At 42.6% G+C, this 20,726-nt stretch overlaps 1 protein-coding gene and 1 pseudogene across 2 annotated transcripts in view; both read right to left on the minus strand.

Annotated features, from left to right (window-relative positions):
• Positions 1–7,980, minus strand: part of IL13RA1 (interleukin 13 receptor subunit alpha 1) — a gene marked incomplete at both ends in the record, with an annotated part of 73,077 nt that extends 65,097 nt beyond the window's left edge. The window contains one exon of the mRNA XM_080718402.1: positions 7,914–7,980. Within this exon, the coding sequence (XP_080574528.1) occupies positions 7,914–7,980 (67 nt within the window). The remainder of the gene's footprint in view (positions 1–7,913) is intronic.
• Positions 7,981–19,049: 11,069 nt separating this feature from the next.
• Positions 19,050–19,885, minus strand: LOC308279113 (glucosamine-6-phosphate deaminase 2-like; annotated as a pseudogene). The gene has a single exon. The product of its transcript is annotated as a glucosamine-6-phosphate deaminase 2-like (transcript).
• Between the last annotated feature and the right edge of the window lie 841 nt (positions 19,886–20,726).

Genomic DNA, 20,726 nt, shown 5'->3' on the forward strand with positions numbered 1-20,726 from the left:
TCAACTGGATGCAGAAAAAAAATTTGAACAGCCAATCTCTATTACCACAAAATCAGCACCTTTCATAGCCAGAAAACACCATCACCAGAGAAACAAAAAAATCACCAGCCCCAGAGAGGAGTAAGTCTCAGAACGGAGCTTGGAGCCACAGAGGAGATACACCGGCCTCACGCCCGAGGACGTGGCAGCAGCGCCTTACTGCCAGCGGCAGCGGCGAGTTCACCGGACGGCCCTAGACCAACGCACTCAACAGCCCACCAGGCTCCAGAGAGGAGAGGTGGACAGCGAGCTGAGGTGAGCCGCTGCGGATCAGCCGGGAAGAATTTGGCAGATTTCTCGGCGCAGGGAGCATCTAAAGCTCCCAGAGGCTGGGCTCAGCACACTCTGCAGGGACTCAGAGCGGACCTCAAAAACAGAAAAGAAATACACCAGCCTCACGGCAGAGGGCGTGGCAGTGGCACCATATTGCCACCGGCGGCAGCAGCAGCAAATTCACCGAGTCCAAGACAGCTCCATCTGCGTACTCAACAACAGTGAGTAAAATTGTGGGCCCCAGAGGAGAAATCCCAGTACTGCACTCCCAGGGACTTGACCCAGTGGGGAGTGGCGGTGGCAGAGATATCACACCATAGGAGAACGCCCAACCTGGCACCCCCCCCATGGTCTAAAGCAGCCTCGATTGACTCCCAGGGTCTGAGACTCTGCGATACAACCCAGTAAAGGAGTAGTGGGGACCGAGATACCACAGACTCGAGATCCAGAGCACCTTAAGTGAAGTTGTAGTGACGCAAGGGAAGAACCCAGAGAAGGCACAAACTTCCGAAATAATGGGAAGGAGGAATAACAATGGAGCAATGAGTGTCCGCAACCCCATAACATCAGAACCTGATAAAACAGAAATTCAGAGATTTCTAGAAGATCAAATCAGGAAAATAACTGTAGAAATAATAGAGGTGTTTCGAAAAGAATTCAGAGAGAGTCAAAAAGAGATAAAGGATGCAATTAATGAAGTAAAGGCCTCAATTTAAAGTACAAACAACCGATTAGACCACATGGAGAATAGAATCTCGCTCCTAGAAGATGATCGTTCAAAAATGAATGCATAGTTTCTAATTTAGAAAAAAAATAACCGACAACAGGAATCTGATACTGAAGAAATATGGGCCCATTTTAAGAAAGCTAACCTAAGAATAATTGGAATAGAGGAGGGAAAAGAAGGTGAAACCAAAGGGATCAACAATCTCTTCAAAGAAGTAATAGCAGAAAATTCTCCAAACATAGAGCAAGAGGTTGATACACAGGTCCAGGAAACTTATAGAACTCCCTTTAGACAGGATCGGAGAAGAGGATCCCCACACCACATAATTGTCAAAATGACCAGTGTGGAAGCCAAGCAGAGACTCTTAAAGGCAACAAAAACAAAGAGCCAAGTGACATTCAGAGGCAAACCAATTAGAATTGCTCCAGACTTCCCAAATCAAGTCATGAGAGCCAGAAGGGCTTGGAGTAACATATGCCAAACTCTGAAAGAAAACAACTTCCAGCCAAAAATTTCCTACCCAGCAAAACTTTCTATCAAATTAGATGGGGAAATAAGAAGCTTCCATGACAAACAGAAACTGAAGGAATTTATGTCTTCAAAACCAGCGCTACAGAAAATACTCAAAGAGATTAACTACAAATAAGAAAAAGGTAACACACACCAGAACCAGAGAAACAAGATTTTCCATCCAACAGACAACTAAGATTAGTTATCTGTGGAGATTCATTATTTATGCTAGTCTTTTACCTATCTCTAAATTGTATTGTTTGCTTTTATTGTTGCTAATTTTTAGGATTTCTATTTGGAATATGAATATACCTTCAGATATAGCATTTGGAAATATTTTATCCCATTCTATTAGTAACTTTTAACTCTGTTTACATTGTCTTTGGATATAAAGTATTTGATTTTTTAGGGAGTTTGTATACCCTTCTGTTGCCTGTGCCATTGAAATCATGTCCAAGAAATCACTGCCAATTTCAGTGTTGTGAGGTTTTATGCCCCAGATTTTCTTCTAAAAGTTTATAGTCTTAAGATCTATATTTAGGCCTTTTATCTATTTTGAGTTAATATTTTTATATGAGGTTAGGTAATGGTCCAATTTTATTCTTTTTCAACAATATTTAGTTAAAAGATTATTATTTCCACCACCAAATGTTCGTGGAAACCTTGTCAAAAATAACTTGACAATATATGGAAGAATTTAGCTCTAGGCTTTTATTTAACTCCAATGGTTTATTTATCTGCCTTTATAACAATATTACACTGTTTCAATTATTGTAGCTTTATATGGTTTGAAATCAGAAAATATATATCTTCTAGCTTTGTTCTTTTTCAAGATCGTTTGGGGTATCTAGAGAGTCCATATTCCATATTAGGATAGATTTTTTTCTGAAAAAATAATATATAAATATATGATAGTTTCACCTAAAAAAAAAGAAAATAATATTCTCTGGTAAGAAAGAAAGCAAAAAGAAATATTGAAATGTTATCTTTAAGTTATCAAAAGCTTGGTATCAGACAAATGAAACTGTTATGTGAGATTATCAATTTTAATTTTGGATAAATTGCTATAATACTAGATGTCAACCACTAAGCCAAGCATGGGAAGGAGGGATGGGAAGGGAATGGGGTGAGGATCGGGTAGGGGCTGACTGGGCGATATGTGCATGTATGTCTACAAAAGTTTTTTGTATCCCACTATGATGTATGAATACAGTGCACCAATAAAAAATTAAAAAAAAGAAAAGCAACTTGACAAAACTAGTGACTTGGGTTGAGGATTTAGCTCAGTGTTCTGCCTAGCATAGGCAAGATGCTGGGTTCTATCTCTAGCACACAAACACACAAAAAAATTCAATGAACTTCCATGTTAAAAGAACACTCAACAAGCTAGGAATATAAGGAAATGATTTCACAATATAATATATATAAATAGTTATATATATTATATAATATATAATAACATGAAAATGCCACAGAAAACATCACATTCAACAATGAAAGAAAGAAAGCTTTGCTTAAAATAATGAAACAAGCCAGGTGTGTTGGCGCACACTTGTAATCCCCACGCTTGGGAGGCGGAGACAGGAGGATCGCGCTGGTTTGGAGCCAGCCTTGGTTTAAGAGACCCTGTTTCCACATAAAAAAGTAAAAAAAAAAAAATAGGTCTGGGAGTGTACCCTTGGGAGTGTATCCCAGAGGTAGAAAGGCTTCCAGGAACCCCAGTACCACCAAAAAAAATGAAACAAAGATGCCCAGATCTGCCACTTCTATTCAACATATTATTAGAATTTCTAATCAAAGCAATTAGATAAGTAAAATAAATAAAAGGTATACAGTTGGAGAGGAAAAAGTAAAATTATGTTTGTAGATATTTTCTTACATGTAGAACCATAGTTTTACACCAAAACACTATTTGAATAAATGAATTCTACTATGTATCAGGATACAAATTCAACACAAAAATCCAGTGATATTTCTATATGCTAACAATGAATAAATTGAAAAGGAAATTTAGAAAATAATTCCAGTTAGGGTAGAATCATAATAAAAAATATTTTATTCAAGTCTCTACCTGCTCTTCATGTTTAATTTTACTGTGGTGTAGTGATTAGGTGCACAGACTGTGGACCCAGACTGCCCAAATTCACATCTCAGCTCTACTCTTTACTAACTGACAAGTTACTTAACCTCTTTTTTCCTCCAGTTTCTCACCTAGAACTTGAGGATGATAATAGTAACCTGTTACAAAGGGTTATTATGTGGATTACATGAATTACACAGGTAAAAGTGCCTAGAACAATTCCTGCACAGAGCAAGTGCTATCTGCTTTTTTTAAGAGAACATAGTTCTAAACAATTGTTACGGCTTTCTGTGAAACTGTTAGGTACCTATGGCCTTGGAAACAGAACAAGTATCCCTTCTGGCTTCCTTGGGCTTCTGCTATTAACCATTTCTTGGGGGTTGATCACTGAGTTCAGAAAGAAAAGAAGGAAGGAGAAGGAACCCAAGCATCATCTCTAGCTAAACTGCAAATCCCAGGAAGTCCACAGTTATCTAGCAGTGCATGCTATATAAATTAGGAGCTAACACAATGTCTTTAATTTTAAAACTTTTCACTTAGCTTTTTGCTCTCTCCTGTGTAGTCACAGAAGCTGGCACAGGCATACACATTTCGGGAAAAGTTAAGGAAATCACAAGAGTCACATATGAGTCATCAACCTCTTTTGCTCACCAACACATGTCCATTTTTTCTTGCAACATCTTTCTTAGTCTCCTAAATCACAATAATGTGCTCCATTGAGCCCTACTACGTAAGTAGACACCAAGAAGTCATGGTACTGGCCAGGTGTACAGAGCACTGCTTTCAAATGGAGACCTACATCTTCCAATTTTCATGGAGCATCATACTCTGGTAGCTCCTGTACCCAGTCACATCACCCTGCTTGCTGCTCCTCCAGTGTCCTTTCCCTCAGGCTGTGCCCCACTCAGGGTTTTCAAGGGCGAATACAGTTCATCTGTCTGGATGAACTGATGACTTTGCCAACCATCTGCCTGCCAAGCCAGGCTCCTTACTGACCACAAAGAGGCACTCTATCCTCATGTTGGGGTCTCTGCTCCTATGAAACCTTACCCTCCACACGCACACTGGGAGTCACTTCTCTGTCTACTCAAATCCCAGCCAGCCTGAAGGTCCAGTTTTTTTTTTTTAAATCTCTTCCATCAAACTACCTATTCTCTGAAACTTTCTTCTGGATGTCCGTAGCACTTATTGTTTGGACTATACAATTCAACTACTATAAAGCCAGTCACCAATATATGAAAAATTGTTTCTTTTTGTATGTGTGTGGTACTGAGAATTAAACCCATCAGTGATGTTCTTTACCAGGAGTGACACCGTCAACCCTTTTTATTTTACTTATTTATTCATTTAGTTATGTACTTATTATACTACTGAGATTGAATCAAGTATCATTCTATCTCTGTGCTATTCCCATAGTCCTATGTTTTTTTTATTTTTGGAACCAAACCTTGCTAGATTGCTGAGGCTAGCCTTGGACCTGTGATCCTCCTTTCTCAGCCTCTCAAGTACTGGAATTGCAGGAATGCCTTATCACATGCTACTTATTTTTTTATCTTGAAACAGTCTAAGATGTTGAGGGTCTTGCTAGCTGCTGTGGCTGGCCTCCAATCCTCCTATCTCAGCATTCCAAGTACTTGATAACAGGTGTGTGCCAAGGCACCTAGCTGATCATTTGCTTCTTAATAGTCTGCATATACTTTTATAGGTCTCAACCAGTCTAGCTCTGCTCCTCTAGGAGGGAACCAACTCCTATGCTGTTGGAAGATTCTTCTCACATCTATTAAGACAGGTACTGAGTGCAGTGGTTAAGGGCACAGCCTCTGGAATCAGGCTGCTGGAGTTGAAAGCCTTGCTCTTGCACTTTATTTGAGCAAGGATCTTAACCTCCCTGTGACTCAGGTTCATCATATATAAAATGGAACCCATAACAGCAGCCATGGCTCAGGTTGTTTGTAAAGATCAAAGGAAATATAAACAAAGCACTCAGAAAAGTGCTGGACAGAAAGCAAACACTATATAAATACTGACTGTAATTAAGACATGCTACAATGCGGACTATTGAGTCAAACAGACTAACTTAGTAACCTGAACTTGCTTAAACACTCAAAGGATTGGAGCTGGAGAAACTTTTAAAACTCATGGAGTTCAACCTCTTCATTTCACCAATGAGAAAACCGTAGTCCAAGGGACCGGGAGATGACTATCTCAGAGTCCCACAGCTGCTAATGTCAAAACCACTAAAACTTGAGTCTTGTGACTGGAGATTGTTTTTTTTTTTCACCATACCTTAATGAGATTCTATTGCTATTTCTAATAGGGAGGGAAAGTTTCTGTATTCTAAGTAATCAGGTCACCAACAAATGATGGTGGCAAAATTAATTTGGGATTTGCCAGTACTGTTGTTTCAGGTGTGTGTGTGGGAGGAACTCTGTAGGAAGGAGAGTGCTGGAGAGGCACTGTGAAAAAGGAAGCTGGGCATGGAGGTACATGCCTGTACTTGGAAGGCTGAAACAGGAGGATTACGGGTTCAAGGACAGCCTCAGCAAGTACTGAGACTCTGAGCAACCTAGTGAGATTCTATTTTTTAAAAAAAATTAAAAGTTCTGGGGGTATAGAATGCCCCTGTGTTCAATTTCTGGTATCAAAAAAAAAGAAAAGAAAAGAAAATCAGGAGACTAATGAGATATGCAACCTTAGAAAAATTTTTCCCTACTCTGGACTGCAGTTTCCCCATGTGCTTATGGAAATCTGGTGTCTCCAGCTGAACTAGAGGCACTTTGGAGGCAAGGATTATGTTGCATACTCTAAGGTTCTAAGTCAACTTTCAGAGCTGGGCTCAGCACTAAACAAATCAGACGATTTAATTATTGAAAGCTGGTGATATAGCTCAGCCGCAGCGCATGTACCAAGCATGTGCCAGGCCTGGGTTCCATCTCCAGCACTGTAAAAAAATGTCAACTGACGAGCTTCAAGTCTCCCTCAGGTCTTAATCGAATGCTGCCCTTTCAGTAAGGTCTTCCCATTACACCCCATTGACAGCAGAAAACCATGGCCCTATCTTGTTTTTCTTTACAGTATTTAGTGCCACCTGACAGGGTATCTGTAGTGTGTGTGTGTGTGTGTGTGTGTGTGTGTGTGTGTGTGTGTGTTACCGGGGATTGAATCCAGGGACATTCTACCTCTGAGCTACATTGCCTATCCCTATTTTATCAGTTATTTTGAAATAAAGTGTAAGTTCTGAGGGCGTCATTAAGTAGCTGGGGCTGGCCATGAACCTGGTATCTTCCTTTATCCGCCTCCCAAGTACTGGGATTAGAGGCATCAGGCATGTGCCACCACGCCCAGCTACATATCATATTTTTACACACACTCCCACTCTGCCAATACCATATTAGCTTCATGGGGCACCAGACTTGATCTGTTTTGCTCACTGTGACATTCTCAGACCCTTAAAAAACTGCCTTGCACAAATCAGACACTCTAGGATTTGTTGACCGAATTAATAGATGGCATCAAAGTTTCCTAATTAAAATTTCAACTTGAGTTCCAAAGCACAATGATAAGAGTGCAATGAACAAATCATTGGTATTTGTTTGGGTCAATGTGACAAAATCTCTAAAATTTGGCACACTCCTCAATTTTCACAGTAACTATTGCACAGGAGTGGGGAGACAGAGAACTTTCTGAACAACCTTTGCAACGTTTCCATAAATCTGAAATTATCTCAAGATATATAAAGTTTAGTAAAGTAGGGGAGCATCTGCCTGGATCCTGCTGGGGTTCCCCTCTGGATTTCTTAGACGCCAGAGCAGGTGGTGAGCCTCAAAACCTTTTCTATAATAGGGATCTTCAGAACTTCCTGACAACTTCCAACTCTCAAAGCCACGGTGGATCAGAGCGACCTCGGTACCAGAAGCCTCAGGAAGTTCCAGGATCGCCCGAACTTGGGTCGCCTTCCCTGCCAAATCCGCGTTCCATATCTCCTCCCGAACTCACAGGCGAAGCTACAGGCAAGTTTCAGTCCCATCCCCGGGCAACAGCCTCCGTAGCTCTTCCCGAGGGCTTTAAGAAAGTGAGCAGGCCAGCCGTCGTCCTCCTGCTCGGCCGCCTACACTTTTGGGTCCCCCCACTTCGAAACCATCTCCAGCGCCGGGACACGGACACCCGGGAAGTTGCAGCCGCCAGATGAGGGGGGCACAGGGACGGCCCGCGGCGTGCGGCCTTTCACTGCGGTGCCCTTCCGCACCCCAGCCCCTGGCCGCCGGGACCCCTGGCCGCACTCACCTGTAGCCGCAGCGCCTGCGCAGAGCAGCATCGCCCACAGCCCGCAAAGCCGCACTGACCGCTCCATTCGGCCCCTTGCCCGGGATCCAGGCCGGCCCGGCAGCCTCGGCAGTCTCCGCCTCCGCGCTCCCGCTCCCACTTCCCGGCTTCGCTGCCCGCGCCCGCCCAGGAGCTGGGGGCCGGCGCAGACGGGAAGGCCGCCCCGCCCACGGCCGCAGGTAACCCGAGCCGAGCGCGCGGGTGGAGACCATAGGGCGCCAGGCGATCTGCCGGTTCCCCACCGCGCGACACCTAGCCTCGCTGCGGGGACGCCACCGGCCGGCCGCTCCCGAGTCCAGTCCGACCCAACACAACTTCCTCAATGCCGGCTGTGTGGCCCAGCAACTGTGCATGCCTGGCCTCTGCCCCCGCCCCAGCCCTGGAGTAAGCGCCGCCCGTCTGCTCTGCGTCACCGCTGGATAAGACTTGGAGGGCCTCGAGGTGCCAAAGGCTGTGCCCTGCTGGTCGCTGGCTCATCCCTGGTTTGCTAAAATCAAATTCCAGAGTTAGTAATACTAGCTCTACTTTACTGGGTGGACAGGAAAGTCCAAATAGGGGATTTGGTGGCGCCTGTAGTTTGTGAAAAGCGCGAACAGTGTATTAGAAAGCTAGTAATCCATTGCATTTCCAAATATGGAGGATAGGACCATACAATGTATGTTTAAAAGCACACAGCCAACTTTCTATATATTTATTTTCGAAGACACATATTGAAAACAGCATGAGTCAGAAGGCTTACATACATTGAATGCATGAAAATGGGTACATGGGTACTTGTGAGAGTCTGAGGATGCGGAAAACGAGAACCCTTATGAGTTTCACACCGCTGCTGTAAGAAGTTACCACACATTGAATGACTTAAAACATTGTTTTATTGTATTACAATTCTGGAGGTCAGAAGTTGAACAGAACTAAACTGAAGGTGTGGGCAAAGCCTGGTGCGGTAGCCCACACTTATAATCCCAGTACTTGGGAAGCTGACTTTAGTAGAATGGCAGATTCGAGGCTAAGGCCTTATTTCAAAATAACAAAATAAAAAGGGTTGAAGCTCCAAGGTTGAATGCCCCTGGGTTCAATCCCCAGTACCAAAGAAAAAGAAAAAAGAAAGATGTGGGCACAGGTGCAGCATTCCTTCTCAAGATTCTAGAATTGAATCTGTTTTATTGTTTTTCCCAGATTTCTAGATCACATTTCTTGGCTTGTTTCTGTACCACTGCTTGATTCCCTTGTCATAGCTCTTTCTCTGTCTCTGACCTTTCTATATTCATTTTCCCCTTATAAAAACCCATGACATAGGGTAGTGGTGGCACACACCTGTAATCCTATTGACTCCAAAGGCTGAGGCAGGAGGAATGAAAGTTCAAGGCCAGTCTGGCAATTTGGCAAGAACCTGTCTCAAAATAAAAAGTAAAGAGCTGGGGATATAATTCAGTAGTAGAGTGCCCCCTGGCTCAATCCCCAGTATCTCAAAAAAATGGATTAGATTGGGCCTCCCACATAATCCACAGTAATCTTGCCATCTCAAAAGTTTTAATTCAATTACATCTGCAGTCATGCAAAAACATGCACAGGAGCTGAGGATTATAGCATAGACATCATTCAAAAAAAGGATTATTCTGTCACTTTCTCCCCCTAAAAAATCATGTCTGAATTGATGATGAGATTTACTAACTAAGGTATATTTGGGGGCAAATGAAGCCAATGTATATACCTGGAAGCAACTGCAAAATATATAGCCCTAAAAAGACTGATAATGTCCTTAGTGTCAACCCAATCCAACAAGCATCAGGTTGTTTAGCGCAGTCCAGAAAACAAAAATTCTCATGTTAAATAAATATTTAAGAAATCCTTCTAGGCACTGTGGAAAATTTTCACTAAAAGCAAACCTCTTTTATTTTAAAATTGGAAACATGGTCTTACCAAATTACTGAGACTGGCTTTGAACCGGCAATCTTCTTCTCTCAGCTGTGCACCACAGTGCATGCTTGATGGGCTATCATAAGGTTAAGAAGATGAAATTGTGAGATACAAAGGTTGCCTTATGACATAGAAGGAAATAGGGAGGCTACTAAGGAAAAGGTCTGCTACATTGAATTGTGAGACATTGATTTTTTTTTTTTTTTTTTTTTTTTTTGCGGTTCTGGGGATGGAACCCAGGAGCATTCGACCTCCGAGCTATACCCCCTACCCTATTTTTTATTCTTTATTTTGAAACAGGGTCTCTAAGTTGCAGATGGCCTAAGTAGCTGAGACTGTCTGCAAAACACAATCCTCCAGTCTCAGCCTCCCAAATGCTGGGATTACAAGCGTGCGCCACCATGCCCGGCTCAGGACATTGATTTTTGCCATTAAAGTTTCAGTATAAATCCCTGCATATGTGTGTGTGTGTGTGTGTGTGTGTGTGTGTGTGTGTGTGTGGTGTTATTGAATGAAAAAACTATCAAAGCCTATAGAATTGAGAATAAATCCCTCTGCAAATAGGTCAGCCACTCTCTAAGTCAAGGCCACCCCTCCCCCATCACCACAGACCTATACACTTGTTGACATTTGCTATAAACATTATACAATAAGTTTATAATAACATTTCCAAAATGACTATGTCATCTACCATTTAAGGAGTCTCTAGCTGGAAAAGGCCATGGGTTCTGGCTGAGAGCCATCATGGGCACTGCCCAGCATACATAGAGCAAGCATATAATAAAATGAACAGTAATAACAGCAAATGATTATGAAAATAAGGGTTGGGATTAGTTGTCCACCTCCAGAAAAAGCCATGAGAAGTTGAGCCTTGTGAGGAAAAAGACAAAAGGCAGCAAGGGGGGGGGACCTGATTTCCTTTCACTGAGCTCATTCTGGCCTATTGTCTGTGAGTAACAACAGGTTCCCTTTCCTTACAATCTCTTGAGCATCCAGAAATAATTTTTAAAAGTTTATTTTTTTCAGCTGAGTGTAGTGGTACATGCTTATAATCACAGTATTTGGGAGACAGAGGCAGGAGGATCACAGGTTCAAAGATAGCCTCAACCACTTATTGACACGCTCAGCAACCTAGCAAGACCCTGTTTCAAAACAACAACAACAAAAAAATTAAAGAACTGTGGATATAGCTTGGAGGTAGAACACCACTCACTGGGTTCAATCCCCACTACTACACAAAAAGACACTTTTTGGAAAGAATGCTGTTTTTTTATCATAAAACCTTTATTTGTAATCTCTGTACTTTTAGTCAAAGGGCATGAGGGATTGAAGTAGGCTATTACTCTGGTGTGCAGGCAGAATGAAGACAAATTAGAGGATTTCCAGGAACTGGAATAAACAAGAAACTCTCAGTTTGGCTTTGAGTAATTAAAATCATGGTGAGGAAACACAGAGTTTAACCTTAACCCTTAAAGTCCTGAAGTGAGGCCAGTCACTTCTCTAGCTTTGCTTCCCAGCTGGCTGTGGTTCTGGACTGACCTGCCTACCTCGGCTACTCTATGAGCCCTTGCCATCTTTCTCCTTCTCTCCAGGGCTTTCCCCTTCTCTGTACACGCAGATGGAAAAGAGTAGAGGCAAGGCAATATCAAACAGAAAACTGATGTCCTTTTTATAAAGTAAAGTCTCCCTCTACCAGCGAAAAACATCCTCACAGGTCCAGAAAGAATAGACATGCACATACACCACAGGTTTAGTTGAAAATGCTGGTCTCTGCTTTATAAAAGGCACAAATGGTCCTGTTCCTTTTATAAAGCAAAATCCAAACAGATCCACACCATGCTGCAACACAAAGAAAAAGGGGAAGTCAGACAGGGAATTTCCCTCCTTCTGACTCAAGAGCAATGGCTCCCAACCAGGGCAATTTTGCCTCCAAGGAGACATTTAGGAATGTCTAGGGATGTTTAGGGATGGCATGACTGGAGAGGAGTGTGTTCCTGGCATCCAGTGGGTAGATGGCAGGGATACTGCCAAAGATCCTACAATGATTGCATGAGACAGCCCCCACAGGGAAGGCTTATCCTGCCTAAATGATGCTTATACCAAAGTGAAGAAGTCTTGAGCTAGAAAACATTTTGTTCTCTTTTGTACTTGGACCCCACCTACATATTGTCCCCAGGCTTTCCAAAATATCAGAGAGATAAATACTAAAAGTATGTCTTGACAACACCCCCCACCGCTGTCTCTCTTTTAGTGTGTGTGTGTGTGGGGGGTATACAGGGGATCGAATCCAGGGGCCTTCTAACTCTGAGGCTTCCCCCCAGCCTTTTTTGTTTTTTATTTGGAAACAGGGTCTCACTAAGTTGCTAAAGCCTTGCTAAGCTGCTGAGCCTGGCCTCAAATCTTCAATCTTTCTGTCTCCCAAGTACTGGGAATACAGGCATAACACCATATCTGGCTTGGTTCTGGGAATACACTATGCCTGGCATCATACTGGGGATTGAACCCAGAGGCACACTACTACTGAACTACATCCTAAAACTTTTTTAATATTTTATTTATTTTACTTTATTTAATTTTATCCTTTGTGATACTGGGAATTGAACTCGGGGGCATTCTACCTCGGAGTGCTATACCCCCAGCCCGTGATATGCTTTGTTTTGTTTTGAAACAGACTCTGGCTAGGTTGCTGAGAGCCTCACTAGGTTTCTGAGACTGGCCTTGAACCTGTGATACTCCCATCTTATCCTCACAAATACTGAGATTACAGGTGTATGCCACCACACACAGCTCCTTTTTTTATTGAGCCAGTATCTTGCTGAGTTGCCCAGGACGATCTCAAAACTGCAATCTCTCCTGAGACTTTAGCTGCGACTCTCCCCTTCCTTGTATCTAGCACCCCTAAGCTCCTCCATGCCACTGCCTAACCATGCAATCATTTATTAGATTGTAAATAGTCTCTTGGATCTATTTCCTCCCCATTCAACACCTCCCCAGACCTATTTCAGGTCCTTATCACTGGTCCCTTCCATAGATTCCCAAATTTATTGGCTTCCCGCCCCCCCCCCTTTCAAAGAAAAATCCTCAGCATCCTCTGGGCACTTCTACCATTCCCTTTAGGATATTACAGTCCTCCTGGATTGGTCCAGCACTCCCAACCCCAGTGAGGTATGACCAGCTTTGAGAATCTATGCTTAGACTATTTATAGCAATGGTCTTCAAACTAATCCTGAAGACCTACTCTCCTTGTGTCAGATATTCTCATATGCAAATCAGATTGTTTCATTCCCTGCTACCATAAACAACTTTCTCCTCTTTCTCCTCCTCATCCTCTTCCTCCTCCTCCTCCTTCTCCTCCTTTTCTCCTCCCCCTCTTCTTCCTCCCCTTCCTCTTCCTTCTCATCTTCCTTCTTTCTGGTACTGGGGTTGAATCCAGATGCATTCTACCTCCAAGCTACACCTCAGCCCTTGTTATTTATTTGCTTATTTATTTATTTATTTATTTATTTTGAAACTGGTTCTCACTAAATTGCTGAAACTGGCCTCAAATCTGCAACCCTTTTGTCTCAACCTCCCAAGTACTGGGGTTACAGGTGTGTGTAATCATACTCAATGTCCCACCTTAAGCTTCTTATATGACACTCTCATTTAATGTCACAAAAAGAAGTCCCAACTCCCTTTACCCATAGGCTTCCCACTCTAGGACAGATTGATTGCCCAGACTTTCTCCAGCTTCCTCTCTAATGGGAGCTCCCAGGTCACTCAGCGCTCTAGCACCAGTAGTTAACTAATCACCTTCAGGATAAATGTCCCTTGTGAATAATTTTACTATTTTGTTGTGTGCAGGAGATGGGAAACAAGGCATTATGCTTGCAAGGCAGGAGCTCTACCACTAAGCTAAACTATAGCCCCCTTGTATGCACTTATGTTTGGTCTTCATATTTAAATTTATTTGGCTTTAAATGCCAAAAATGGAAAAACAAAACAAGCAAAAAAATCCCAGCAGATATTGCCTAAGTCCCCAAATATCTAGTTTCTCTAAAGAAACCAAAAGTTATCACCAAGCAAGGGTCTCATTCTTGTAATCCCAGTATTTGAGAGGCTGAGACAAGACGATTGTAGATTGGAGGACAGCCTCAGCAACTTAACAAGACCCCCCATTTCAAATAAAAATTATAAGGAGATGGGTTTGATGGCACGTATTTGTAACCCCGGCATTTGGGAGGCTGAGACAGGAGGATTGCAGTTCACTGACATCCACAGCTACTTAGTGAGGCCCTTTGCAAACCAGTGAAACCCTGTTTCAAAATAATGAATAAAAAATGGGCTAGGGGGTTAGCTCGGAGGTAGAATGTCCCTAGATTCCATCCCTAATATGGCAAAATCATAAATAAATAAATAAATAAATAAATGGACTAGAGGTAGGGTGGAGCTCAGAGGTTGAATGGCCCTAGGTTTCATCCCCAGTACCAGAAAATAAAAATAAATGGCTGGTAGTGTAACCAATCCCTAGTATTAGAAGAAAGAGAGGAAAGAAGGGAGGAACAAAGAGAGAGAAAGAGGATGGAGGGAGAGGGGGATGAAGGAAAAAGTTCTGTTGTATTGGACTTATGTTCCAGTGTGCAACCATGTCACATTTTTTGTAACTCCTTTTAACCCCTAAATGCAAACAAATAAAGGCTTCTAAAACAGGGCTTACAAAATGCAAAGTATGCAAAGGTCAGGGAGTATTTTTTTACTTTTCATGGATCAACACTTAGAAACTATAGGCAGATACTGTTTTAAAACTCTTAATTGCGAGACCCCTGGAGAAACCAGAGAAACCTAGGTCTGGTGTGCCCCGCCTGACCCCTGGAAGAGCCAGGGCCCATGTCGTAAGACCCTGGGTCCTGGGCCGGGGTCAGGCGGGGCGCGCCGGACCCCGGAAGAGCAGGGGCCCGGACCTCGCGGAGCACGCCAGATCCCTGGAGAAACCGGGGCCCGGTCGTAAGACCCTGGGTCTCGGGAGGGGGTCAGGCGGGGCACCCCAGAAGAGCAGAGGCCCAGACCTGGGCCCAGGGCCAGACCGCATGGAGCACGCCAGATCCGTGGAGAAACCGGGGCCTGGTCATAAGGCCCTGGGCCTCGGGCAGGGGTCAGGCAGAGCACGCTGGACCCCCTGAGAAATCGGGGCCGGGTCGCAGGACCCTGGGCCCCAGGCGGGATCGCGGGGAGCACGCCAGACCCGTGGAGAAACCGGGGCCTGGTTGCAAGGCCCTGGGCCCTGGGCGGGGGTCAGGTGGGGCACGCCAGACCCCTGGAAGAGCCAGGGCCCATGTCGCAAGACTCTGGGCCCCAGGCGGAGTTGTGCGGAGCACGCTGGACCCCTGGGGAAACCGGGCCCAGGTCACAGTGCTACTGAGCGCCTGATCCCACAACCTCCTCAAGCCATACATACTGTTTTCTCTTATTAAAAAAAAAAAAAGGAAAAGAAAAAGAAAAAAGAAAAATATCGGAGTGGGGTCAAGAAGGCCGTGGCGGATGCCAGTATACTGGAGATGCAGACAAAACTTATCCAAATGAACTAGAACTTTTGGAAAAATTCCCCGCGAAGGAGGACTGCTTCTTCTCTACATTGTTAAGAATTTTGGACATCACCTGTAAGGAGAGAGACTTTAGCGGAGACCAAGGAGAAAGGCGGTGCTGAAAGCAGTCTCTGCGTTGGTGGTGGAGACTTGTATTCAGGAGAAGCAGAAATCGGAGCCTACCAACCTTATTTTTTTTTAAAAGAAATTACACCAAATGTCGACTGCTACCGTCACGCATGCTTAGGAACACTGGACAACATTCAGAGTGGAAAAAGAGCTTGGGAAAGATTTGAAATGGTGGAGGCAGTGGCAATGGCAGTGGCCAGTACTCAGGGGAGGCAGAGATCTGATGCATTATACCTGGAACCTTTGAAGTAATGACCCCAGAGACAGAATGCTACCACCACCACGCACCCTCGAGAACGTGGGAAAAATGGCTGGGCGAAGAGGGTGCTCAAATTGGAGCCTCCCAAGGGGTGAGGCCGGCGACAGACACAGCAAACCTGGGATTGGAGCCTGCCACGAGGCAAGGCCGGTGCTGGGGCCAGTGAGGCCGGGATCGGAGCCTGCCATGAGGCAAGGCCGGTTCTGGGTCCTTCGGGGCCAGGATCGGAGCCTGCCGAGGGGTTAGGCCGGAGCCGGGGCCAACAAGGCTGGGATCGGAGCCTGCCATGAGGCAAGGCTGGTGCTGGGGCTTCCAAGGCCGGGATTGGAGCCTGCTGACGGCTTAGGCCGGTGCTGGGGCCAGCTGCCGGCATCGGAGCCTGCCATGAGGCAAGGCCAGTGCTGGGGCCTCTGAGGCTAGGATTGGAGCCTGCCTTGAGGCTAGGCTGGTGCTGGGGCCAGCGAGACCAGGATCGGAGCCAGCTGAGGGGTTAGGCTGGTGTGGGGGCCAGTGAGACCAGAATCAGGGCCTCCCATGAGGCAAGGCCGCTGCTTGAGCCAGCAAGGTCTGGATCAGTCCACGGGGTAGCCAGGCCACTACTGGGGCCATCAAGAGTGGGATCGGTATTTGCAACGCGGCATGCACAGAGAAATATCACAGAAAATAAGAACCAGATGCTCCCCCTAATCAGTAAAACTAGGAGGGAGGGGGCAACAGGGAGAGGTCGAGCTATAGAAAGGGCCCTATAGTGATGCAATTAAGGTGACCAATCAGAGGGTATGGAATAGTGGAGGATGGAGCCTCCTTATAATGCAGGAGGTACATAAACAAGTATATCAAAGTTAATCACCAAACAAGCATGGGATCGAGGGAGGGGGAGGGAATGGGATGGGGACTGGATGAGGGCTAATTGGATGATATGTGCTTGTATATCCTCTCAAGTCTTGTATTCCAATGTGATATATGATTATAATGCTCCAATAAAAATAAATTAAAAAATAAAACTCTTAATTGCATGATAGCAAAAAATCCAAAAGTAAAAGGAATTGCACAGGTACTATTAATTGTTGGAATCTCCCAAATGCATATGTTCTTTATTTCATTGCAGATAATAAACTTTGGATGATTTATCTATTATTATAAGCTTTACTTGAGTTAAAGGCAACAATATGCTTTTACTTGCAATTTAATTATGCAATGAAATTTGTCATGTCAATTTAAAATAGCTTACAGTAATTCCTTTTATATATACTTCATATTATCTTTTTAGGCATATAAGAAAACTCATCATTTATGAAGTTTAACAATAATCAGAAAATATTCTTCAAAAGAACAGCTAGGTATAAAGCTCATAACTGCCAGATACTTATATTAAGAACATGAAAACAAGGCATTAAATAAAAATAAGAGCATCTCAGTAAAAAAGTGCTATAGAAGGAAGTGAGCAAAAAGCATGCCCTTACATACTTTCCCAAAATGATGTAAACTGTACTTTTTAGGCACTTACCTCTCAAGTTTCCTTCATCAACAATATACAGCAGGACTTCTGACATCCAAATGCTACTGCAGGAAAATGACTAAGGCAACTACGTGCAGAAAAGCACGTGTGTAATGCACAAAAACGAAAAGATAGCATTCCAATAGTAAAGGTTCGCACTGGTAGTTGTTTGATACCTGGATGTCTGGGAGTGTCTATTTGTAATTAAAAAATAAAAACCAATTATGTCACTAGAGTCACATTACAAATGGTACCTGCTGTGCAGAATCTTTCATTTTAAAATGACTTTTAAACATGCAGACATTGCTGTATAGCTTCTGTACTTCAAACTAAACAGCCAAACAATTTTGAGAGCCAAGTATTTCTCCTAAACCCTAGTGTAAAACAGATGCATTATAAATATGGAATGTTTTCTCTAGTGCTGGTTTTGAAGACATAAATTCCTTCAGTTTCTAAATACTCAAAGAGATTAACTACAAAGAAGAAATAGGTAACACACACCAGAACCAGAGAAACAAGAGTTTCCATCCAACAGACAATTAAGATTGGTTATCTGTGGAGATTCATTATTTATGTTAGTCTTTTACCTATCTCTAAATGGTATTGTTTGCCTTTATTGTTGTTAATTTCTAGGACTTCTAGTTGGAATATTAATATACCTTCAGATATAGCATTTGGAAATATTTTATCCCATTCTATTAGTAACTGTTAACTCTGTTTACATTGTCTTTGGATATACAATAATTTTTTTTTATTTTTTAGGGAGTTTGTATACTCCTCTGTTGCATGTGCCATTGAAATCATAACCAAGAAATCACTGCCAATTTCAATGTTGTGAGGTTTTATGACCCAGATTTTCTCCTAAAAGTTTATAGTCTTAAGACTTATATTTAGGTCTATTATCTATTTTGAGTTAATATTTGTATATGGTATTAGGTAAGGGTCCAATTTTATTCTTTTCCATGTAATTATTATTTTTTAACAATATTTAGTTAAAAGATTAATATTTCCACCACCAAATGTTCGTGGAAACCTTGTCAAAAATAATTTGACAATATAGGGAAGAATTTAGCTCTAGGCTTTTATTTAACTCCAATGGTTTATATATCTGCCTTTAGAATAGTACTACACTGTTTCAATTATTGTAGCTTTATATGGTTTGAAATCAGAAAATATATATCTTCTAGCTTTGTTCTTTTTCAAGATCGTTTTGGGTACCTAGACTCCATATTCCATACTAGGATAGATTTTTTTCTGAAAAATAAATATATAAATATATGATAGTTTCACCTAAAAAATAGAAAAAAATATTCTCTGGTAAGAAAGAAAGCAAAAAGAAATATTGAAATGTTATCTTTAAGTCATCAAAAGCTTGGTATCAGACAAATGAAACTGTTATGTGAGATTATCATTTTTAATTTTAGATAAATTGCCATAATACTAGATGTCAACTACTAAGCCAAGCATGGGAGGGAGGGATAGGGAGAGAATGGGGTGGGGATTGGGTGGGGTCTGACTGGAAAAAGTGTGCATGTATGTCTACAAATGTATGTATCCTACTATGATGTATGAATACAGTGCACCAATAAAAAAAATAAAAAAAATATGGAATGTTTAACATAGATATTGGGTTTTGAAAATTACAATCTTCAAAATTTCCCATGTTTTATGATATTGCATAGCTGAAAATACATCTAATTAAAAGTGTTCTTTCTTTCAAGTAGAATTTTGCTTCAATCTCCTTCAATTTTTTCTTTCATACTGTATAGTGGATCCACAAGTTTATTTTGCATTAAATCTTTAAAGTATTTTACAGTTTTCACTCTTGATTCTAAAGTAGCATCTTCATCACATACAAAAATAATTTGAGGATGCTACTGAAAAGCTGAAACAGTCCACATGTGGTTGACTCCTTCTTCTATTGCTTTGTACAGGGCAAATGCCTTGTGGGCACTTGTTATAAGGATCATCACCTCTCTAGCATCCATCACTGTCCCCACACCAACAGTTAGTGCAATATTTGGTACTTTTGATAAATCTCCATCAAAATATTTAGCATTTGCCAAAATGATGTCCATTGCTAGAGATTTTAATCTTGTTCTTGATACTAAACTGGATCCTGGCTCATTGAAAGTGATATGTCCATCTGGACCAATTCCTCCAACAAAAAGATCGATTCCTCCAGCTTCTTTTATTTTCTTCTCAAATGTTTCACATTCTGCTTGTAAATGTGCAGCATTCCCATCAAGGATGTGAGCATTATTAGGATCTATATCAATATGCTTAAAAAATTATTCCACATATAAGAATGGTAACTTTCAGGATGGTTTCTTGGAAGTCTTACATAATCATCCATGTTAAAAGCCTTCACATACTTAAAAGAGAGCTCTCCATTCTTGTGATACTCTATTAGTTTTTTTTTATAACATCCTAATGGTATACTCCCTGTTGGTAAGCCCAGTGTGAAATATCTGTCCTGTCCAGGTTTGAACTGAATGATGCGATTACAGATGTATTTGGCTGCCCATTCACTAGCCAATTCATAATTATCAAGAATTACAAGCCTCATTGTGATACACAGCTTTCAGCACAAGAAGTTCAAACCAGCAGGCGCTGGAGCAGTGGAACCAGCAGCGCTCAGCAATCCGCGAGCGACCCACTGGGACGGAGCCCATTTTTATCATTATTGTTATTATTACTATTATCAGTAGTTCTATGGATTAAACCCAGGGGTGTTCTGCATATAAGCTATACCACCAGCCCTTTTTACTTTTTATTTTGAAACAATGTCTCAACTAAGTTGCTTAATATCTTGCTAAGTTGCTGAGGCTGTCCTTGAACCTGCAACCCTCCTGTCTCAGCCTCTCAAATAATGGGCCTTTTTATTTTTGAAACAGGCTCTTGCTAACTTACCCAGGCTGGCCTTAAACTTGTGATCCTCCTGCCTCAGACTCTGGAGTAGCTTGGGATTATAAGCAAGTACCACTACACCTGGCAAGATTTCACTCTTGCCTAGAGGCAAGATGTTCAGTGAAAGACTGAGGAGTTGGCAGCCAGGGATAGGGACAGTCTTCAGGCAAACATGCCCATTCTGCCTTATAACAATCAGGACTCAAGGGCCATGAGGCCGATTTCTCCCTGGGTAAAATTACTTGGGGTGCTGCTCTATGCAAGAGTATTCCCTGGAGCCTAGAAGCCCTACTGTCATTTGTTTCCCATAAAAGCACCCAATATTACCACCAGATGCTCCTGACCTCACCTCTTCAGGCTGTTAACCCTTTTTCTCTGGAACAGGCCCTCTTCTGCTTTCCAATCTTTCAGTCCCTGAAAAAAGAAAGACCTTTGTATGGTAGCATCCAAGGACCTTTTTTGGCTTCCTGTTCAGGTGGTACATCATTGCCATGATCCCA

This window comes from Muscardinus avellanarius, assembly GCF_963383645.1.
Source record: "Muscardinus avellanarius genome assembly, chromosome: X".
Classification (NCBI taxonomy): Eukaryota; Metazoa; Chordata; class Mammalia; order Rodentia; family Gliridae; genus Muscardinus; species Muscardinus avellanarius.